This window comes from Bos mutus, chromosome 21 (assembly GCF_027580195.1).
Source record: "Bos mutus isolate GX-2022 chromosome 21, NWIPB_WYAK_1.1, whole genome shotgun sequence".
Taxonomy (NCBI): domain Eukaryota; kingdom Metazoa; phylum Chordata; class Mammalia; order Artiodactyla; family Bovidae; genus Bos; species Bos mutus.
In genome coordinates, this window is record NC_091637.1 from 42,717,764 (window position 1) to 42,742,809 (window position 25,046).

The 25,046-nt window shown below is 38.0% G+C and overlaps 1 protein-coding gene across 1 annotated transcript in view; it reads left to right on the forward strand.

Annotated features, from left to right (window-relative positions):
• Positions 1–25,046, forward strand: part of NPAS3 (neuronal PAS domain protein 3) — a 954,908-nt gene that overhangs the window by 283,925 nt on the left and 645,937 nt on the right. The window contains exon 2 of the mRNA XM_070358708.1: positions 20,141–20,385. Within this exon, the coding sequence (XP_070214809.1) occupies positions 20,141–20,385 (245 nt within the window). The remainder of the gene's footprint in view (positions 1–20,140; positions 20,386–25,046) is intronic.

Here is a 25,046-nt window from a genome sequence, read left to right on the forward strand (position 1 = left end):
ACTTTTTTATCTCTCCTTGCTGTTCTTTGGAACTCTGCATTCAGATGGGTATATCTTTCCTTTTGTCCTTTGCCTTTCACTTGTCCTCTTTTCTCAGCTGTTTGTAAAACCTCCTACAACCACTTTGCCGTCTTGCATTTCTTTTTCTTGGGGATGGTTTGGTCACTGCTTCCTATACAGTGTTAGGAACCTCAATCCATAGTTCATCAGACACTCTATGTATCAGATCTATTTGTCACTTCCACTGTATAATCATAAGGATTTGATTTATATCATACCTCAATGGCCTAGTGGTTTTCCCTACTTTCTTTAGTTAAAGTCTGAATTTTGCCATAAGAAGTTCACGACCTGAGCCACGGTCAGCTCCCGGTCCTTGTTTCTGCTTACTGTGTAATACTTTTCTATCTTCAGCTGCAAAGAATAGAATCAATCTGATATCAGTATTGACCATCTGGTGATGTCCATGTGTAGAGTCTTCTCTTTGCAAAACTGTTAGACTTTGCCCTGCTTCATTTTGTACTCCAAAGTCAAACTCGTCTGTTATTCCAGGTATCTCTTGACTTCCTACTTTTGCTTTCCAGTCCCCTGTGATGAAAAGAACATATTTTTTGGTTTTTGTCTAGAAGGTCTTTTAGGTCTTCATGGAACGGTTCAGCGTCATCTTCTTTGGATTATTGGTTGGGGCATAGACTTGGATTACTCTCATGTGAATTGATAACAATGGTCTTGTTTAACATGAACTTTTACAAAATTGCTAACACAACTTAATCACTAATTTTGGGGGCACACTATGACTCATTTTGAAAATGGCTATTCAGATTTTTCACCTCCTACTCTACCATCTTGATTGCTCTCTCTCATTTTAATTTTTAATGAAAGATCTTTTGTATATGGTTTTCCCTTGTGGCTCAGCTGGTAAAGAATCCACCCACAATGTGGGAGACGTGGGTTTGATCGCTGGGTTGGGAAGATCCCCTGGAGAAGGGTAAGGCTACCCATTCCGGTATTCTGGTCTGGGGAATTCCATGGACTGTACAGTCCATGTGGTTGCAAAGAGTTGGACATGGCTGAGCGACTTTTACTTCACTTTTTTATTTATGATGTGATCGTGGTGAACTGATTGACATTTCAGTTGTGATAAAGTGTTTGAAACTGTGGGGCTGAATTGTAGTAAACAGATCTATGCATGAATATACATATGAGTATTTTCAATTTTTTGAGCTACTTTTAATAATAAGTTTGATCCTATGGAGTAGAAACTAATCTATTTTTTCCTGATTATTTATAGAAAATGTGTAAAACAGAGTGAAAGGGAGAAATTCTGAGGAAAAAAACCACTCTGAGAAAAATCAAGGTTAATAGTTTCTTTTCTTCCAATCTCACTTTCTGCATTTCTCTCCATTTTATGCGTCTTCCTCATTTTATCATTGTCACCTACTATAGCTCTTTATATCTTATACATTATGTATCCCATAATTAAACTTACTGTCAACAAAGGCTATTGCTGGTGTTAAACCGTAGATGGTTAACTGCCACAGGCCAAATGAGACCCTTAGGAGCCTTGCATTTTTAAAATGAGATGCTCGCTCGATATTTTACAAAATGAAAGATTTTGCATTAGAAAAATAGTCTACATTTCTGACTTCTTTTAAATAGGAAGACTTGGCAACTTTGGGGTCTACCTTCCCATCTAGTAACAAATGTTTTTCCTGAATAATGTGTGCCCTCTGGTGACTAGGCTAGCGCTCTCTGGTTTGCCACAGTCCACACCACTCCTGGTCACTGCTCAACGCTGAGGGTCCAGTTGCCATTTATGGTCATGCTTGCTTTGCTTTCTCTCAGTCCTCTTTATTCATTTGTGTAATTTTGTTGGATCCTACAGGTATTTGAGTTTATGATCTCAAACTTAAATTCATTTGTGCTAGACTAATCATGATTCATAAAACAAGCAAACAAACAAAAAACTCTGGCTCACTCTTCTTGCAAGTATGAATTTTATGAGAAGAGATATAAACAAATCCAATGAGTGATTCTCTGAGAAACTGTGTAGAAGAAAATGAGGTGACAAAACTGAGAGGGTAAGAAAACAGAATGTGAAGGGCAGTGTATATAAATCAATCCCTTTAAACCAGTTGTGTGTTCGTGTGTGTGTGTGTATGCACACGTGTGCACCTGTGTGCACGTGTACATTTATGTATTTGAAAAGTGACTCTGGGAATTCCCTGGTGGTCCAGTGGTTAGGGGGCTGTGCTCCCACTGCAGGGGACATGAGTTCAGTCCCTGGCTGGGAACTTAAAAAAAAGTGACTCAGGTTTATAGCCATGGGAACAGGACCCAGTTGCCGCATTGCCATTGTTGACTCATTGATCTCCATAGTCTCTTTGTAAATATATTATTGGGAAATGCTGCTGTTATCAGAACTGAAACTAAAGACTTAAATGGTCTTTTGTCCCTGATGACTCAAAAGGAGACCTTGAGGGAAAACCCTTTAAGATGAATATCTCAGCCCAAATAAAACAAAATGAAATACAGAGAGGACAGAAGGTGAATTTAAGAAAAGGGCTCCTGTGAAGTGCCTGTGGGTAAGTAAAAAGGTTACAGGATATTTGTTTTGATTGAGGACCATACTGGGATGACAAGTCAGGATGGAAGTATTCAACCCTAGGTCTACCTTTGTATTTTTTAAGCTAATTATTTGGTGGTTTATAGATTCAGATACTAAGGTTGTTTATGGAAGCTTTGTGGTAAAGGCCAGGTGAGCAAATCACTGGCTTCCATTGCCCCATTTCAATTAAGCAGTCCCTTTTACATCAGCTTACAAATCAGTCATCGTGTGCTTTCCTACATCCGAGTAGGAAATTCAACACTTTGAATTCATGTTACTATTAAAGTTGTAATTATTCAATATCAGTAAATTCAGTGCTAACTTTCAGTTAATAAGACAACTGGGTCTTTTTAATGTCATGTATACTTATATCATGGAGAAGGCAATGGCACCCCACTCCAGTACTCTTGCCTGGAAAATCCCATGGATGGAGGAGCCTGCTATGCTGCAGTCCATGGGATCTCGAAGAGTCAGACACGACTGAGTGACTTCACTTTCACTTTTCACTTTCCTGCATTGAAGAAGGAAATGGCAACCCACTCCAGTGTTCTTGCCTAGAGAATCCCAGGGACAGGGGAGCCTCATGGGCTGCCGTCTATGTGGTTGCACAGAGTCGGACACGACTGAAGCGACTTAGCAGCAGCAGCAGCAGCATACTTATATCATGATACAACCTTTTGTTTTTCCATGAGCAGCTCACAAATTCATGAAATTAAAAAAAAAAGCCTATTCATTTATTCTTTATTTAATTTCATGCTATAAACATTAATTTTATACATCAAAATAGTACCTATCTTTATCATCTTGTAACATAGTTAGATATGACTCAGAATAACTTACTTGTAGTTCCTCAAAGTCAGATATTAATGAGAGGACTAAGCGTCTATCAAGGTTTTTCAAAAGATTTTAGGGTTTGGAAAGGACTTGGTTTCTGGTTACGTAATGGATGCTTATAAATAAACAGATGTTTCCTGTGGTGTCCTGCTTTATAAAGTACCTCAGTGAGGTGTTATGACTCCTCAAATTAAATCTCATGATAATCCCTGGCACATTAAAATATTTGCTGCTTCATATATGAAATCTAATGCCATGGACACACGGTTCCACCAAGGGCCACCACCAGTTAGAAGTGGGAGGTGCAGCAGTCAATGAAAAAACAATGATCCTGATTATTTGGTCAGTGTTACAACTTAGTAGAGATCTTAGGATACCATTTATTGAGGCAACTTGTTAACCAAGACTTGACTTGAGTCAGTATCTGCGATTTTGCTTCAGGAAGTTCAGTGTGTGAAGTATTTTGTGTGCTTATTTGTCTGTGTTTTCTCCTGGGTTAGAATCCGCAGATGCCCTCAGGTTGGCAAGGAGTGAGTTACACATGGAAGAAGTCATTCATTCAGTTCAGTTCAGTTCAGTCTCTCAGTTGTGTCCAACTCTTTGCGACCCCATGAATCGCAGCACACCAGGCCTCCCTGTCCATCACCAGCTCCCGGAGTTCACCCAGACTCACGTCCATCGAGTCAGTGATGCCATCCAGCCATCTTATCCTCTGTCATCCCCTTCTCCTCCTGCCCCCAATCCCTCCCAGCATCAGAGTCTTTTCCAATGAGTCAACTCTTCGCATGAGGTGGCCAAAGTACTGGAGTTTCAGCTTTAGCATCATTCCCTCCAAAGAAATCCCAGGGCTGATCTCCTTCAGAATGGACTGGTTAGATCTCCTTGCAGTCCAAGGGACTCTCAAGAGTCTTCTCCAACACCACAGTTCAAAAGCATCAATTCTTCAGCGCTCAGCCTTCTTCACAGTCCAACTCTCATATCCATACATGACCACAGGAAAAACCATAGGAATGTGGTCCACTGGAGAAGGGAATGGCAAACCACTTCAGTATTCTTGCCTTGAGAACCCCATAAACAGTATGAAAAGGCAAAATGATAGGATACTGATAGAGAAACTCCCCAGGTCAGTAGGTGCCCAATATGCTACTGGAGATCAGTGGAGGAGAAATAACTCCAGAAACAATGAGGGGATGGAGCCAAAACAAAAACAATACCCAGCTGTGGATGTGACTGGTGATAGAAGCAAGGTCTGATGCTGTAAAGAGCAATATTGCATAGGAACCTGGAATGTCAGGTCCATGAATCAAGGCAAATTGGAAGTGGTCAAACGAGATGGCAAGAGTGAATGTCGACATTCTAAGAATCAGCGAACTGAAATGGACTGGAATGGGTGAATTTAACTCAGATGACCATTATATCTACTACTGCGGGCAGGAATCCCTCAGAAGAAATGGAGTAGCCATCATGGTCAACAAAGAGTCCGAAATGCAGTACTTGGATGCAATCTCAAAAATGACAGAATGATCTCTGTTCGTTTCCAAGGCAAACCATTCAATATCACAGTAATCCAAGTCTATGCCCCAGCCAGTAACGCTGAAGAAGCTGAAGGTGAATGGTTCTATGAAGACCTACAAGACCTTGTAGAACTAACACCCAAAAAAGATGTCCTTTTCATTATAGGGGACTGGAATGCAAAAGTAGGAAGTCAAGAAACACCTGGAGTAACAGGCAAATTTGGCCTTGGGATACGGAATGAAGCAGGGCAAAGACTGATAGAGTTTTGCCAAGAAAATGCACTGGTGATGACAAACACCTCTTCCAACAACACAAGAGAAGACTCTATACATGGACATCACCAGATGGTCAACACTGAAATCAGATTGATTATATTCTTTGCAGCCAAAGATGGAGAAGCTCTATACAGTCAGCAAAAACAAGACCAGGAGTTGACTGTGGCTCAGACCATGAACTCCTTCTTGCCAAATTCAGACTTAAATTGAAGAAAGTAGGGAAAACCACTAGACCATTCAGGTAGGACCTAAATCAAATCCCTTATGATTATACAGTGGAAGTGAGAAATAGATTTAAGGGCCTAGATCTGATAGATAGAGTGCCTGATGAACTATGGAATGAGGGTCATGACATTGTATAGGAGACAGGGATCAAGACCATCCCCATGGAAAAGAAATGCAAAAAAGCAAAATGGCTGTCTGGAGAGGCCTTACAAATAGCTGTGAAAAGAAGTGAAAAGCAAAGGGGAAAATGAAAGATATAAACATCTGAATGCAGAATTCCAAAGAATACCAAGAAGAGATAAGAAGCCCTTCTTCAGTGATCAGTGCAAAGAAATAGAGGAAAACAACAGAATGGGAAAGACTAGAGATCTCTTCAAGAAAATTAGAGATACCAAGGGAACATTTCATGCAAAGATGGGCTCGATAAAGGACAGAAATGGTATAGACCTAACAGAAGCAGTAGATATTAAGAAGAGGTGGCAGGAATACACAAAAGAACTGTACAAAAAAGATATTCACGACCCAGATAATCACGATGGTGTGATCACTGACCTAGAGCCAGACATCCTGGAATGTGAAGTCAAGTGGGCCTTAGAAAGCATCACTACAAACAAAGCTAGTGGAGGTGATGGAATTCCAGTTGAGCTATTCCAAATCCTGAAAGATGATGCTGTGAAAGTGCTGCACTCAATATGCCAGCAAATTTGGAAAAGTCAGCAGTGGCCACAGGACTGGAAAAGGTCAGTTTTCATTCCAATCCCAAAGAAAGGCAATGCCAAAGAATGCTCAAACTACCACACAATTGCACTCATCTCACACGCTAGTAAAGTAATGCTCAAAATTCTCCAAGCCAGGCTTCAGCAATACATGAACCGTGAACCTCCTGATGTTCAAGCTGGTTTTCGAAAAGGCAGAGGAACCAGAGATCAAATTGCCAACATCCTCTGGATCATGGAAAAAGCAAGAGAATTCCAAAAAAAACATCTATTTCTGCTTTATTGACTATGCCAAATCCTTTGACTGTGTGGATCACAAGAAACTATGGGAAATTCTGAAAGAGATGGGAATACCAGACCACCTGACCTGCCTCTTGAGAAATTTGTATGCAGGTCAGGAAGCAACAGTTAGAACTGGACATGGAACAACAGACTGGTTCCAAATAGGAAAAGGAGTTCGTCAAGGCTGTATATTGTCACCCTGTTTATTTAACTTATATGCAGAGTACATCATGAGACACACTGGACTGGAAGAAACACAAACTGGAATCAAGATTGCCGGGAGAAATATCAATAACCTCAGATATGCAGATGACACCACCCTTATGGCAGAAAGTGAAGAGGAACTCAAAAGCCTCTTGATGAAAGTGAAAGTGGAGAGTGAAAAAGTTGGCTTAAAGCTCAACATTCAGAAAACAAAGATCATGGCATCTGGTCCCATCACTTCATGGGAAATAGACGGGGAAACAGTGGAAACAGTGTCAGACTTTATTTTTTTGGGCTCCAAAATCACTGCAGATGGTGATTGTAGCCATGAAATTAAAAGATGCTTACTCCTTGGAAGAAAAGTTATGACCAACCTAGACAGCATATCAAAAAGCAGAGACATTACTTTGCCAACAAAGGTTCGTCTAGTCAAGGCTATGGTTTTTCCAGTGGTCATGTATGGATGTGAGAGTTGGACTGTGAAGAAGGCTAAGTGCTGAAGAATTGATGCGTTTGAACTGTGGTGTTGGAGAAGACTCTTGAGAGTCCCTTGGACTGCAAGGTGATCCAACCAGTCCATTCTAAAGGAGATCAGCCCTGGGATTTCTTTAGAAGGAATGATGCTAAAGCTGAAACTCCAGTACTTTGGCCATCTCATGCGAAGAGTTGACTCATTGGAAAAGACTCTGATGCTGGGAGGGATTGGGGGCAGGAGGAGAAGGGGACGACAGAGGATGAGATGGCTGGATGGCATCACTGACTCGATGGACGTGAGTCTGAGTGAACTCTGGGAGTTGGTGATGGACAGGGAGGCCTGGTGTGCTGTGATTCATGGGGTTGCAAAGAGTCGGACACAACTGAGCGACTGATATGATCTGATCTGACTAGACGGACCTTTGTTGGCAAAGTAATGTCTCTGCTTTTGAATATGCTATCTAGGTTGGTCCTAACTTTCCTTCCAAGGAGTAAGCGTCTTTTTATTTCATGGCTGCAGTCACCATCTGTAGTGATTGTGATTTTGGACCCCAAAAAATAAAGTCTGACACTGTTTCCACTGTTTCCCCATCTATTTCCCATGAAGTGATGGGACCCGAAATGGTAGTATCTCCCTCCACCCAGGCAGCTGGCATCCTGCACCCTGGCACACACTGCCTTGGGGTTTTGAGGACCACAGAGGACACAGGAGCCGAGTCTGTGCAGCTGAAGGACTTGGTAATTTGGTTGGATGCTCATGTGGGGTAACTTGAGAAGGGATAAAGGCCTCTTCCAGCCTTTTACTTCCAGTTCTCTTTTAGAGGAATGACCAAGACAAGCATTTTCTCCAGATACTTTTCAGATACTACTACATGCAGTGATGACAGGATAACATTTGATAACACTATCAGGAAAATCATTCATTAAGTGAAAAATACCTTGAGCATTAAGGTGTTTTGAGGCTCAACTTGGGGCCAGTAAAATTACATACATGTTTTTTTTTCAAAAAGTAATTTTTATATTAAAAATATGTTTATTGAAGAAGTTTTAGAAATTAATTATCTCCTGCCTGCTCACCTCCCATCTTCTGGCCACCCCCTACAAGAAATGTTTACCATGTAGAAATAACCAATCTCAATATTTTGGCTTGTGGGACTCAATCCTGGTTTGGATATATTTTCTCTGTATCCATATATAGTTATAGATACATTGCTATAATTGTTCAACCCACTGTACATTCTTCTTTATGATCTTCCTTTTATCACTTAACATATTATAAAAATGTTTTTCCAGTCATTGAATATTTTTTTCAACATCTTTAGTATCTTGAGAATATTTCATAATTTATTTCTAAAGTCTATCAAAAGAGGCAGTGAATATTCTTTTAGAATGTATTTGTTTGCATCCTTGGCCAGCGTGAGATCTGTATTTGCCAAAGTGTTCCCTAGAAATTGTAACAATGTACACCTCTGGTAAGTTCGACCATGCTTTTGGAACCTTGATGAAAGGTTAAATAAAAATGCATGCCTTTAAAATAAAGTCAGGTAGGGAATAAAGTATGTTCTCTTTTCAGACTGTTGGCACCATTATTCTCAATTGTAGTGTTTAAAGAAAGGGTGGCCACTTTATGTATTTCATTAAAAATGCAGGCAGTTATAATATAAATGTGTTCATTGATGTCAAGTAAATGGGTGTGCTGTTTGCAGTATTCACATGACCATAACTTTCATTTTTTAGACTTTAAAATCTTCAAACTTGTCAAAGCCTGCTTTCTCCTTTCCAAGTTTCTCCTATCAGGCTTGAAAGTTTTCAAAATCTTTCTTCCACTTGGTCGTGCTTTCAAAAGTGTTTGAAATCACACTTAGAGAAAATTAAAGGAAAAATGAATTTTCCCTCTAGAAAAGGTCATTTGAATTTGAATTCCAAAGCAAGTTAGTTTGGGACTTAGAGCAATTAACAGCAAATTTATGTACTCCAAATTGAAGTATGTTTATATGCCTGAAAAAGGGGGGTTATTGGACATTTTATTAGTGAATTAATGTTTTTATAACAATTGTGATGGAAATTATATGGGTGATTATCAGTTAAATAAAACTTTATCCATGACTTAATAGTCATATAATCAGGTGAAGGGGACTCATGACTTTATTCCTGTAGAGGCAATGCAGTGCAGTGGTGCTAAGGACATAAGGATGGAGCATCTTGCCAAGGTTCAGATTCCATTTTCAGCTGTCAGTGATCTTGGGCAAGTTACTTTCTCTCTCTGTGCTTTGGTCTTCTTATTTATGAGATGGGGGACAATCATATTTCCAGGGTGATCAGCTGTTCTGGTTTGCCCAGGCCCATCCTTTTAGTACTAAAAGTCTAGGATCCAGGGAAAGTTCTCTCTGAGACAAGAAAACTCCTAGTTTGTGGGGATGAGGGCAGAAAGTTAGAAATAGAGCATAAATATAGTGGCCCCCCAAAACAGGGGCTAAAATAGCAGTGTTTTAGGGTCAGATATATATAGTGGAGATGATCTACTTTCCATAGATGCTGTTACTTCCCCTGTCCATCCTTGCTGATATTGACAATGGTGAATTAAGTAGGATAGTGTTTAAAATTCTTAGAGCCTGAAACTTAGTAGATGTTCAAAGATGTTTGTTTTCATTCAGTGTTACTATGATGTTAAGGTTTATGCTGCTTTTTGATGCTATTCAATATTAAAAAGCAGAAACAGCACATGTACTTTCCTGTCATTGATATGAAAACTAAAACTATAGTCCTTTGGAGTGATAGAAATCCCTTTACATGGTTAGTAAAATGTCCTGCCATCACAGAGTGCCCACCATTCCTTCTCATTTTTGCCTTTCAGTGGAGATGCTCTGACCCTTTGAAATATTTAGCAGTAGACTTCCCTCTCAATGTATGCTCACGACTTCTGTTACTGCTAATGGAAGTTACACATGTGTGCTCACCAGGATGAGAAAGGCCTTTATCCCATGTCGGGCAAAGACCCGTGATCCTGAATCTCTTTCTAAACTTCAGACCTGAAGAGAGCAGTGCAGGGAATTGCTGCTTTCTCACTATATTAGCTTCTTCAATTTCCTTTTAATTGGAGCCTGCAACCCAGAATCTTGTAACTTCAGGGGGATGAACAATACAAATTAAGATCTGGATGCTTTCCAGGAATGGCTCAGCTCAAAGAACAGTTTTGTTTTTTTTTTTTCCTTTTAACACAGTTGTGGCTATTCACAAATCGCATGCAGTTGCCTAATGAGTCCGTATTTGCTTCTGAGGTTTCACATTTGCAAACTATACTGCTGAGAAAGTAAGTGATGTGTTCACCCACCTCTGGTGTGAGCTGACTGATTTCATGTACAGGACAGATAAATACCAGAATAGTCAAAATTCTAAACCAGTCGCACAGAACCTTCACATACAATATCTTACCCTTGTTCAGGACATTCATTTCTCCCCAAGAATTCTTTCTAATGTATAAGACTTCAATTTATGTTTAAGAACTAGTAAACTATAGCAGTTTGACAGCCATTCACACTTAATTCTGTGCATTAAACCAACAGCATTCTTTTCCACAAACATCCATTGTTAGGACAATGCTCTCAGACAGAATTTATGAGAAATGGAATTATGTTACCAAGGAGATAGCATTTACTATAATGAAGAGTAGATCCTAGAAAATGGCCCCTTTTACAGCAGCTCAGAGCAGAGCCACAAAAGCAATTGATTGGTCTTGGCATTTAGTCTTATATCAGCTGTGTCATCCATAGCTTCAGGAGTGAGAACACTAATCTAAAGTGACATTTCTGTTCTGGCGGGCTTTTCTGCCCTGATGAAAGCAATTACTTCATTCCTAAATGATAATTTGCAGGAGTTTCAACCACTTAATTGATAATTTTTTTTTTGTTCTGAGTTCAATTGTGAAGTGATTAGCTGATTTGGTAAATAGAAATTTAAGGTGTGAAATATACAAGTTGCTCCAAGGTAAAGTGCTATTTATTGGGTGGAGAGAAATTACTTGATAAAACTGCAGTTTTTTTTGTTATTATTATGGAACTGCCAGTTGGTAGCTTAAAGTTCTGGAGGAAAATGAAGAACAAAACACTTTGATTCAGGAGGTTTTTGGCAGACACCAAAGCATGCAATGAATAGTTGGGTCTTGCTGTGGTTCATTCAAGGGTTATTTGAATCAAGGTGAACACTGGTTGAAAAGGACTGTGCGGACCTCTCAGCTTTCTTTATTACTATTCTAATGACTCATTCTGGTATTAAATCCTCTTACTTAAAGTGTTAAGAATAAGAATGCTCATTGGCTAAAACCAATTAATTTAATTATTAAGTTCAAACATACACAAGGCATTTTCTGAAGATGAGGGAAAGCATTCAGTGGAATGGCTTTAATTACTCTTTGGATCTATTTTACCACAAGTCAAAAATAGGTCATGGTTATTCAATCAGAATATATCATAGTTTAAAGATTTTAAAGATACATCTTGATTTTAATACTTTATTGCATGTTAGCAGTTGCACATGTTTTTGACAATGTTTTTAAGCAATCAATTTCATGATATTTTCTTACATGCGGGAAAAATAATGGTAATTTCACTTGTTAAATGAGAAAAATAAGGCAAGAATGAAGGTCAAACTGATTTAGCACATCAAACAGTCTTTGTCAGCCAAGCTTAATATATCCTGAGTTTGTGGAACAAATGAAATTTTGCTGCTATGTTACACTTTGCTTCCAAACAACCATTACAACTGGTTTTATATATTGTGTGAGCATCAGACCATCAAACAGTGCATCTTTACTGACGTGTTGCTGCAGCGATGATCTACAGCAGCAATCTGCCATTTATATAAGGGCAAAATGTGCATCTATATTTAGTTGTGAAATTGGCCTATTATACTCTTGATGTTTACAGAGGCTAACATAAATTAATGATGACAGCTATGAGCAGTGCATTAGTTAAGCAGCAGAGTTCTTACCTTGAACTTGAAGGTTCCAGTTTTAACTTCCAGTATGTACTATACTGCTTTCTTCACACATTAAAGGAAGGTTTCTGAAATTATTACCCTTTCTTGAAGAGCATTAAAAGATTTTAGGTTGGGAGTTATGTTGTACATAATCCTACCAGATAACAGTTTTTTATGCATTTCTCAATTATATTACCTTGTAAGAAAGGTGGTATTTACAATCATGGGGGGAAAATACTTCTGAAAGATTTTTATTCTTTGCAGTGGACTGATTTGATTGACTTTGAACTCTCTGTGATGCCAATGTGTGGTGGACTGTTTTATTGAAAGTAATGAAGGAAGGGCAAGCAGTGCTTATAGAATCTTTACTGTACTTTTTCCCTGGGAAGCTGCCTCATTCAGCTCATGTCAGGGCAGGTGTAGGTACCAGAGTAACTATAGATTTCACCGTTAACTATGACCAGAGATCTGACAAGTATGCAGGTGTTCAAAGGTTCATGAGTTAAAATGCTGCAGCCTTTGATGAATTTTTGATGGCTGCATTTTTAATACAGGTCGACCTTCTTCCTTTGAGGCTGCATGCCAGATTAATTGATAAATAGTAGAAGTCTAGTGCTGGATTCTCCTAAGCAAAACAAGTAGGAAAATCCATAAAAAAAAAAAAACTGCCTGTCTGGCTCCTTAGAAGTACTTTAAAAAGGTAAAATTTAAAGTGGTTTTTACTCTACTTTTCCTTTCCCCTAGAGTTAATGACCAAAACCTGCCGTGTTCTTTTATAAAGACTAGTTATTGTAGTCTAAAAGTTTACATGAAGGTGTTAACTTTGAGGCTTAGAGAGAGGATTTTTATGTAGAGAGAGTATGGATCTGTTGATAATGTCCATATAAGAAATCATTCCATAAATATAAAGTATTAAAAAATAGCTGATAGATATCTGGCTGTGAAGAAGTCATTGAATAAGAAACATTTGACTAAGGGGACTTACTTCTGTTGGCTCCTCTGGGACAGTTACTATTTCTGCTCTGTTACATTCTGTAAATATCCAACTGTCTTGTTTCTGTAATCACTGTCACCATTTCTGTGAAGTAGAAAACCAAAGAAATTGAACTTTGCAAAGCTAAATTTGACAAACCACAAGAGACAACTTAGTTCTTTTAATGAGTCATCACATCCAAAGTTACCTGCTTTTTCCACTATGGACAAGTGTCCCAGTGAACAATTGACACCTTTATCCAACTCTGAGACTGCTTCGGAGAGATTGCAAGTGCTAAGTCAATTTCATAATATTGGCTTTGTGATAGTGGCAGTGCCTGTTTGGTTTTTGTTTTTTTTTCTAAGAAGCAACAAAACTTTCTTTTACCTTTTTTTCCTGTCTCATTTCTGGCTCAAGTAGAGTTTCACGATTCAGCCTTGCCCCCAGTATGGAGGCTAGAACTGGAAACTGCTGTTGTCCTTCCAAGTTTCTTCCCTGCTCCAAGTGTTCTGGGTGAGCTCTCCATGGTCCTGGATTTGGAGCTTTGCCTGGCAGACAGAGCTTTCAGATTTGTGATGTTTTAGGAGATGCTTTGAAAGATCATCTTCCTGCTAGGAATACACATATACTCTTTCTGATGAATAATTATCATTGCAATTTTGAAGTCTTCCATAGAAGCTTTCACAGTCCTCCGGAGTAACCCGCCCATTCCCTTAATTACTGTTTGGATGTTCATTTTTCTCTATAAACAAAATTGCTTGTCAATTTTGAATGTCAGTTTTTTCTACTTTAGGGAACTAAAAAATGATCCTTTATTATTCTTAGCATAGGAAATCACTTATTTATAAACATTTCATCTTCCATTAATGAGACATGCATTTTTTATTTGAACAAGTCATTGAGTATACCTATAGTAAAAGACAGGTAGACCTAGGCGTAAGGAGGAACATAATGAAAAATCAATATCTCTGCAATCAAGTAGTTTTATTTCACTTAGTATATGGTGTGGTATGTCAGAACCAGTAGATGGAAATCTTATTGGTGAGAACACAGTATAAATTATAAAGGACCTCAAAGCATACAACAGTTAGTGTGACATAAGCTTGGGTTTTGATTTAACACATCTTATACAGTTTTACTGTGTCCTAGGCACCACTATAAATATTTTTTTAACTACCTCAGTTAATTTTAACAGGAGCCTTATGAAGCAGTATTATCATCACATATCACAGGTGAGAAACTGAGGCAAAAGATGTTAAGTAAGTTGCTCACATTTACTAATTATTATGTAATTAGTCATAGAGCCAGGATTTAAGCACAGGCTCTGGAATTCATGCACTTACCCTCTGTCTCCTGCTATTGTGGAAGACATGCTGAGAGAGGCAGCAGACAGAGCTTGCAGAAAGTGAGACGCATGAGAGAACATGGAGGCATTTAAATAAATAGGCAATTTTAGGGTTATCACCAAGCAGAAGTCAGCTCTCTGACTTAATTTCTACTGTCACTATATGGGAAGTAAAATTTACTAAAAAATGAAAGTCATAAGTGGCAGTAAAGAAAGGAGTTTGAGAAACAATGAGTAAAAAACATAGGTATTTAGAATTATAGAAACTATAGCCTGAATGAAAAATAAAATGATAGGAAAGATGCTACTAGTTAAAAGAAAATTGTAAAGAATTCTGGAGGAACAAGGTAGCGATCAGATGTGGTACTAAGATTAAAACAGTCAGGCTTTTTCCTAGGTATAAAGTTATTATAATAGTAGTCAGTGCCTATAGTGACTTTCCTGGTGGCTCAGATGGTAAAGAATCTCCTGGCAGTGCAGGAGCCCTAGGTCAGGAAGACCCCCTGGAGAAGGGAATGGCAACCCACTCCAGTATTCTTGCCTAGAGAATTCCATGGACAGAGGAACCAGCGGGGTACAGTCCATGGGGCTGCATAGAGCTGGACAGACTGAGCAACTGACGTTCTCACTTTCACTTTCCATGTTTATGTAACATTTACAACATGGCAGTTGTAAGTAATATATGTCAAGGCATTTAGCACTTGACATATATTAGCTCAATTACTCCTTTGAAGATATTGTGAAGTATGTTCTACTATAATGTCTGTTTCCCAGATGAGGAAATTGAGGTCCAAAGAAGCTGAGACTTCTGTCCACGATTGCCAGCTAGTACCTGTGTGATGCTGTGGACATGGAGCCCCTGCTCCAAACATCTGTGCTTCCAAGAAAGCTTAAGTATAGGTTGACTACATTTAGGCATTCTTCAGTCTTATTAAAATTCTTTGTTGTAAAGCTCTAAAGGAGACTCTACCACGTTTAGAGTTTACAGACTATCTTAACTGTTGCAATATAGAACTGTCCAAGGGAGGTTCACTTCTTTATAGTCTACAATATATTACTATGAAATTATCATGTGAGCCATTGCAGTGGTCCCAGAAGATTTGCCAAATGCTACTTTTTTGTCATCCTCATGGTCTAAGATGATAAAATTGAAGTTCAACATAGTGACTTAGAATTATAATGTCTACAATGGCCAAAGTGGATCTCAGAATCCCTTCATTGGAACTCTTTCCATGAAACATACAGCTTGCCAAAGGAACTTAAAATACATGGAGGATTCAAAAAATAACTTTATGTTTAACAAATACTGACTGCTGAATCTTCATTCTTAGTAAACTCTTTTTGATTGCTTGTTAGGTATATGCTTAAAGGTATAACTTTATAAATGTGTAAAAGTTGCTTAAAGATGTTGAGTGAAAACATACATTAAATAATATTATTTTAACCAAGGATATTTTTAGGATAAGTTAATTCTAGCAACATCAATGGCAAAAAGAGAGCAGAATCCAGCTTTATAATCCTTATAAGAAGAAATTCTATATGTTAGATCATTATTCTTTTGGATGGAGTGATGGATCCCTTTTGAAAATTTGAGAATCATTTAATAAACCCTCAAATATATATATATATATATATACACACACACATTATTTTGGATATGATTTTCAGATATGCATGTGTGTCTTTGAAAATAGTTGTTGATTTGTTGTTGGTGGTAATTATTAATGAAGATGATACTGTTGTCATCACAGAGTTAAAATTTTGATTTGTGGAGGATTTTCTGTTATTCAGAGTCTAAGTGGAAGAGCATTAAAGTAGTGGGAATTTTGGGCTCAAGAAGTAACTTACTACTTAGTCACATTTTAAGTGGCAGACATCAGGCAGTAACATTTACTCACAGTCAATCCATTCTTTCTCTAGTATTTAGAAATGCAACTGTAATGTTTTGATTTAGAACACAATGTACAAATGCAAATTTAGGTTAGGTTTTAATGTAGTCCTTAATTCAGTGTGAGAATTACTTCTAACTAGGCTCTACTTCACAAAAGCAGGCAAAAGATTAATCCACAATCTGTCATTGTCTTAAGGTCTTTAGCTTCATCTATTGTATCAGTATCTCCACAACCTCTATAATCCTTTGACTGTATTTTATTGCTGTTGCCCTCAAAACCAATTACTACTTATTACAGACACAGTGCCCTCATTCTGGAAATCTTCTGTACTGTGGTGTCTGCATAATGATGTGGTGGGGAGTCATGGAAACCCTTTGTTATTAAGATTGTGGACAGGAAGATTACTCCAGTAGGGTAACACAGTGTGTGTAAAGAGATTTTTTTTTAAAGGGGGGGAGTGATAGAGAAGAACTGATAAGATAATATATAGAAGCACATAAAGTAAGTGCTATTTTAGAAAAGCCAAGTGTCAGAGGGCAGTGTTTAAGCGAGGAACCCCAAAGCATTAGTGTCCATATACCCCACCTTCCCTGAGTGGACCAAAAAGAGTCATCTCCACTCTACTTCACCCTTGGAGCCCACTGGGCTACTCCCTGTGATCTTTGGCTTTTCTACCTTAGGATTAGTTTTTTTCCTTAGGTTATTGATAAGCCCATACAGTAAATATCAATTTCAGAATATTGCTTAATCTTCTATTGGCTTTAGGTGAATAGAGAAATTCCCATTATGAATGTTAGTAATATTGATTAGGTATCAGATGAATCTATTTGTGACCACTGAATGACATATATAAGGAAAATTACATATAACATCCATGTGAAACTTCTGGCAGAATTGACCTCCTGAATTATTACCCAATTGCAAAATGAGTCCCTGCTCCATTATTGACCAAATGGCATGTTTTATTTGGCTTGCATGCTTTTCAAAAATGCCAATTAGTTAACATAAGCTTAAAATGTAACATAAACTTGGAAATACTATGTAAAAATTCGGATTTTTTGTTTACTAGAAACAGCAGTAGCTGAAATCTGGCAGCACATGTAAGCCTTCCCCCAAAGCAGCACACACAAGGCGAAAACTGTATATGCTTTCCTTTGCCTGGGCTGTCATCCTCCAGTTCTCCACAGTCAGCATCAGGCCTCTTTACTCATTGACATTCCCTGCCTTAACCCTGCAAGCCCTTGAGTTAGCAGCCTTGCTCCAGAGCTCCATCATAGTCACTTATAGGACCAAAAAAAAAAAAAAATTTATATATAAGCTCAGCCCACCTTCTGGAGTAGTATTCGATTATGATAACACAAAAAGAGCAAAGCACTAAACTTGAACCCCTGCACTCTACAAGTGGTAGATAAAACATGTCAAGTGACATAGTTCTTTGGGTACAGCTGACTTAAATGGTGTTAGATAGATTACTTTTATTATATAGGGGTAGAGGAGGGCTATGAATCATTGTTTTATCCTAAGATGTTGACATAGATTCAGATTTTACTTGTACTTGGTCAGACTTTAAGGCATCTCTTGCTTTCGTGTACCTAGTTATCAATCAGCCACATTGAGCATTTGAATAATTGAATGGAGGTCAGCTAAAATCTTGGGAAACAAAATGATATAGCTTTTCCTTATAAATTAGTGATGTTTCCACTGAAGATTATCACCAGAGATATCAGGACAAAGATTTGTCACCTGTGACTGCTTTGACTCTGAAAATGGTAGTGTTAATTGGTCTAGTTCTGAGAAATACATTAACTGGCTAATGTCAAATATTTTATTAATGGAGCAAACATGAAACCTGTTGGGCTATTAGCCTAGCAAGTATTTGACCCAAACATCATGGAGCTATTTAAATTACATAGATACTCAGTAAAACACTTGAAGTGTCTGCAGTGAAAACAGTTTTCCACTATGAACAATATCAGATATGGTCTAAGGTAATATGCCTTGGTGAAGGAAATGGCAACCCACTCCAGTGTTCTTGCCTGGAGAAACCCAGGGATGGGGGAGCCTGGTGGGCTGTCTATGGGGTCTCACAGAGTCAGACACGACTGAAGCGACTTAGCAGCAGCAAGGTAATATGGAATGTTATTGCTCATATTAAGAGGTTGAAGCCATACTACTCGACTTATTTTGACCTGTTCCTCTGGTCTTGCTCCTCTTTCTTGATATTTTATATTGGGAAAAACCAGGATGCTAGATTCAAAGATTTTAAATGCTTTCAAAGCCCGATAAAATGGATACTTATATATGATGTTAATAATACCTTGATACTCTAAATATTGCCCAATTATTTATCATCACAGTCTGATTTTGAATTTTATTTTTCATCAGACGCAAAACAGAACAATTCAGAGTAGGTGGATTTCTCCTGTCAGATACTCACATATAACTTCAGTTGTGCCAGATTCTGCCCTCAGCAATGCGAGCAAACTTCAAACAGAAATGTGCATAAATAGTTAAAGGAAAATGCTGGATCCCACCTGTTGCCTCTTCTGTGAAGTAATATGTCTATAATGTTTATAAATTTTAATAACCCATATGGGGCTTTATCTTTCAACATTAAATTTATATTATTTTAAAGTTTGACTTTTCTGGGTGATATATTTTATTCTCTAATATCTTAGAGAATCTATCCATCTATGAATGTATGCTCCTTAATAAAGAATTAAAGTATTCTCTTATCAACCAATTACCAGTGCATTTATAAAGTTCCATTGAAATCATCATTTTCAATGAGAGTTTTTCTTTATCTGACTGAAGGTTATGATTCTTATTGAGGGCTGGAAGCACATCAGCATTTTATTTGTTAATTCTGTGAACTGTGTTTTTGTTTAGCCTTTGTTCCTCGAGATGGTAATAGAAAACATTTTTTAAAATGTATCCTTTTGAGGGTTTAGTCTTCCCTGGTGGCTCAGATGGTAAAGAATCTGCCTGCAATGTGGGAGACCCGGGTTCAATTCCTAGGTCAGGAAGATCCCCTGGAGAAGGGAATGGCAACCCACTCTGTTATTCTTGCCTGGAGAATCCCATGGACAAAGGAGTCTGGCAGGGCTACAGTCTATGGGGTCACAAAGAGTTGGACATGACTGAGCAACTACACTTTTGAGGGTTTAAGATCCCAGAGTGATAATAGTTGAATGAACAAAGCCATTGGCTTAAAAATAGATCTATAAATGGGCTTCCCAGGGGGCTCAGTGGTAAAGAATTTGCCTGCCAATTCAGGAGACATAGGAGATGTGGTTCTATCCCTGGATAAGGAAGATCCCATGGAGGAGCAAATGACAACTACTCCAGTATTCTTGCCTGGAGAATCCTATGGACAGAGGAGCCTGGCAGGCTGCAGTCCATAAGGTCACAAAGAGTTGGGCACAACTGAGCATACACTCACACATGCAGATATGTAATTATAATCACCGTCTTTTAAATTGCTCATAGCTGATAATAGCAAGCATCACCTGTAAATCTTATGTCTCAAAAACAATGACTATATCTCAGTGCCTGGGTAATTGGAGGGAAAAACTTAACAAGCAAACTATTTTTACTCATTGCACATGAGTTTGTGGCATATAAGCCCAGAGGTAGAATTTATGGTTTTAGTGGTCTTTGTCTGGAACTCCTTTTACCGTGGCCCTGAAATTTTGAAGAAAATTTTGGTAGATTTTGCTGGTTGCGGGGAGGGGCGGGCACAGATGAAGTAAAAAGAAAAGCAGTGTTCATCTGATTGACAGAATCACACGTTCTAAACAGCACTTTTTCACTTCTTTGATTCCAGTTTACAAGCATTGAGAAAGGAGAAGTCCCGGGACGCTGCCCGGTCCCGCCGGGGAAAAGAAAACTTTGAGTTCTATGAATTGGCCAAGTTGTTGCCTCTTCCTGCAGCCATCACTAGCCAGCTTGACAAGGCTTCCATCATTCGACTTACAATCAGCTACCTGAAAATGAGGGACTTTGCTAACCAGGGGGACCCTCCATGGAACTTGCGGATGGAAGGCCCTCCACCTAACACGTCAGTAAAAGGTAAGGTTTCAGCCCCTGTTGATCCTGGAATGTGGTCTGTTGGTGTCTCTGAGATGAAACGTTTACCATCATCCTCTCTTCTTTTCCTGCATATCAAATCCTTTAAAGGGATACAATTGTGGAAATCTGAACTCTGCATGAGAAAGACACCATGTGAAGGTGAAATAAACCTCTTCTATTTCTATTTTATTTTCAAAAAGTCTGTCAGCCTAAATAGTCTATCACTTTAGATAAGGTTTCAGGGAAATGAGAATGGAATGACTTACATTAAAATGTTTCTTGGGTTTAACTTATGTTATGCTAATATATGCAAATTATTATTAAGTGGGGGGTGGTTAAGAGAATACTTGGTAAAGGTTAGGACTAACATTTTCTGATTTTAGTTACCAAAGAGAGGCAAAGAGCAGAGTACAGTTGTAGTAGGCATTTTGAATAATGATTTTATTGACTAACAAAGTGATCAATCTATGTATTGTTTCAACTCTTTATATATAATGCCTACAATTTGTAAATATAAACATGTATTTATGCTCCCAATCTGGATGTACTTACCCTTAAAATTTATTAAAACTTTAGGTCTTTTTTACCTTGATACTCAAGAGGGTTATTTTCTTGCATGTTCTTGAAACATCTAATAACTAATGAGATTTTAAGTATATGAATATGCATGCATGTATTTATTGATGTACGTGTGGTGTTGGCCACTGATTTTCTTTAACAATGTATCACTCAAGGCATGGAATGGGATCTGTTGGTTTTTCTGCTTTAACTTAGTATCTAGGCCCTTGGTGAGCATGGAATAACTGGACATGGGATGGAATTGCAGGCAGCCTTCTCTGGGGGAGGAATTAGATTCTTAGCTATGTGATTATACCTTGATGAGTACCTGTGAAGTCCCTGTATTCTTGGCTGTTGTAGGGAAGGATACTGGGGAAAGCTATAACTTCTTATAGGATTCAAATAAAATGAAAGTTCAACAGCAGTGACTTGATAATTCTGTGCTAAGAGGTGTAATCATATGTATGTAGTTATCTGTGTGAATCTGTTTGCATCTTTGTTATCGTTACTTAGGGATTCTGTTTCTTATGCTTATTAGAGAAGGAAAATTTGAATGCAAATTGTAACAGGTTATTTTTCTCTAGGGCAGAGGTTGGCATACATTTTCTGTAAAGGCCATATATAGTAAATATTTTAGTTTTGGGGGAGTACTCAACTCTGCCATTGCAGAATGAAATCAATCATAGACAAATATAAATAACAAGATATGGCTGTGTTCTAATAAAACCATACTTGCAAAGCAGGCAGCTGCCACCAAGTTTGGCCCACAAGCCATAGTTCACAGACTCCTGCTCTAAGTATAAGAATGACATTTGAAGGTTGAGAAGAACATACAACGGAGATAGTTCTCAAGGGCAGGGTGTCAATATGAGGAAGCACACGACAAATAGACCAAGGCACATTCATGCTTTCCTTACACAGCCCTTCTACCCTTAAGAATGTTGATGTCAGCTTGGTAATATACCAGTCCATGTTCCAGATACTAAAACGGGAATTTTCCAAAGCTGAGGATGTGAGTATAATCCTAGTAAATACTTAAGAGTTTATTTAGTAGGTTGTCTTTGTGTTTATTCCAAATCATGTAAGATGAATGGATACATGTAGCAGGTTAGAAATCACAAAAGAATATAAAATATATTCTTAATCTTTTTATTCAATTTGAAATACATTGACTGAGGAACTTATATTAACTTGTTTAACATAATTATCTTTTACTTCCATCTTTTCTTTAAGAGAGTTGGTAGCTTATAGTCTTCCTTGGTAGTGGTTACTGCCAAAGTAGAAAAGTCTAATGGTTCCATGGTCTGTCTACTCTTCTTGCTCTTGTTTAGTCGCTAAATCATGTCTGACTCTTTTGTGACCCTCTGGACCTTAGTCCACCAGACTCCTCTGTCCATGGGATTTCCCAGGCAAGAATACTGGATTGGGTTGCCATTTCCTTTTCCAGGGGATCTTCCTGACCCAGAGATCACACCCACGTCTCCTGAACTGGTAGGTGGTTTCTTTACCACTGAGCCACCAGGGAAGCCCTGTTCATTCTTCTACAATGTGATAATTCTGCTTGCTTTTGGAATCATGGCCTTTTAGAGATGCATACTTATAGATAGTATAGAACTAAGCCCTCATTTTACAGGTGAGGGAAATGATATAGAAAGGGCTTACAGTTAAGTATTGCTGCTACTGCTAAGTCGCTTCAGTTGTGTCCGACTCTGTGCGACCCCATGGACTGCAGCCTACCAGGCTTCTCTGTCCATGGGATTCTCCAGGCAAGAACACTGGAGTTGCCATTTCCTTCTCCAGTGCATGAAAGTGAAAAGTGAAAGTGAAGTCGCTCAGTCGTGTCCGACTCTTAGCGACCCCATGGACTGCAGCCTACCAGGCTCCTCCATCCATGGGATTTTCCAGGCAACAGTACTGGAGTGGGGTGCCATTGCCTTCTCCTACAGTTAAGTATTAGAAGATCTAAAATTAGAATCCCATTGTTTTGCTTTTCTGTCTAGGGCTCTTTCAGATATTATTTCTAGCAATAATATTTGATTTCTATCATCATCATCATTTGATTTCTATCTCATCATCCAGATGAGAATGCTCTTAGCTTTGGACTATGGCTAATAATTCATTTTTTTTTGTGACCTCCAGTCAACTTAACTATGTAAATACTAATGATGAAGATGGATTAAAATAAGATAAAATACTGTCTCTGCTCATAGGATAAGTTCAGTCTATAGAGGAACATGGTGATGTCAGTGAGAAAAGTGGGAAGATTGGAATTTATATACCAGACTTAATTATTTAAAAAATTTTATCCAGTTTATCACAGATCATCCAGTTGTCACATGTTTACTCCCTCTATTAGAAATCTGATGATAGTCTAGAACTGAAGTCTATACTGTACTGAAGTAGGGGACTTGCTACTGTTTACTCTGGCTCTCAAAGGTTGCTAGAAATGCAATGGGTGCTTTCGGTAAGCTGGTTCTGCTGTACAATATATGTATATTTTATTGCTTTCCTCTTTAATGCAAACCTGCTACTCATTCTGATCAAACATTCATGAAACAACAACATCAAAAGAAATTCATTTTAATTTGCTAAGGTCTTCTATGTTGTGCCCTTGAAGAAGTTCATATGGATAAACAAGCTTATATAAATAGCCTCCAGCATCATGTGAAGTGCAGTTCATAATCCAACAATAAAACAGTAGACATTATACTTCGTGCTTCTCCAAGCAGTCTCTTGAATAAACCTAAAGGCATTTGGAAATTTATATGAAAAGTGCTTACACGATGTAGGCAGCATCTTTTTAATGTGATGAGTTGTTCATGTTAATAATTAAATTTCAAAGCTTAAATTTAAATTTGTCCCAAACAACTATATAGAAATTTAATTATTTTAATTTACTGCTTCAGAAAGGTTCTTTATTCTGCCCTGTGTTCATCATATCTTTTCTTAAAAGTCTATAAAGGTTGATGAGTTTGTTTTGTGATGCCCATTGTGTACAGATTATTGCAAGTTGTGCTTGCTGAAAGCACACTCAGGTGGCGGTGTGTAATATGTCCTGAGTCAATTACTTCATGGAAATGATATGTTAAGCAATTGGAAGGTAACAGATAGTTTTTTTCCATTATTTTAGAAATATCTCTATTGTTATAATACAGATCAAATCTACAATGAACATTATGCATTATTCAAGAAATGACCAGGCATTCTCAGCAGTGTTTCAGCTAAATAACTGATGATTGTAACCTTTAAAGAAATCTCATTGTGGTGACTGTTGGTAAATCACTTCTCCATTCATAGTAATCTCTGTTTAGAGGCTATCTAGAAGCCATTATATCTTTTATTAATCTTCAAAGTAATGGCTGCTGATTTGACATTTGCTAAAACTAGATAAATTTTCTGTCTTTCTAATACCACAGACTTCAGTCAGTTTTTGGAGTATATCTGTGTCTGCTGCAACTCTATTAATCCAGGAATATTTACCACTGTAAGCATAAGTTTTATTTCACTTTAAACATTGCAGCTTTTAAACAACAATTTTCCTATATGTGTGACAGGCCGCAATCTTACAGTATGTAAAATACAAGACATATTTAGCTTTTGGAAGGGAACAATTGAAAACTATGCAAGACAACTCGTGATTGAAATCGACTGGACACATTAAGGAAGAACTTGAATATTTTCATGGAATTTCCTTACACTATTTCAAGTATCTGTGTGACTTAATGTAGATGTTTCTGAGAGGAGAAACTTTCAGGTCTTTAAGCAACATAGAATCTATTCTTAGCTAAAGACCATACTGTTACTTAAGCAATGATGTCTAATGGATTCATTTATGTTATTCATATAGGGTAAATGAGTATAGGACATCCTTCAGAATAACACTGAATTACTACTATAATGATTGTCTCTGAGATATGAATAGTATTTTATAAAATGGTTCTAGTTCCATAGAAGGGAGAGATTCCAAGACAGGCTGAGTGATAGGCCTTCTTGGTTTAAGCAGCTCTGATTTCTCTTCTGGCATTTTACTGTGTGCTGACACTATGTTACCTCTCCCAAGTGACATTCATGTTTAGGGCAAGTGTCATATTCCTTGTTATTAA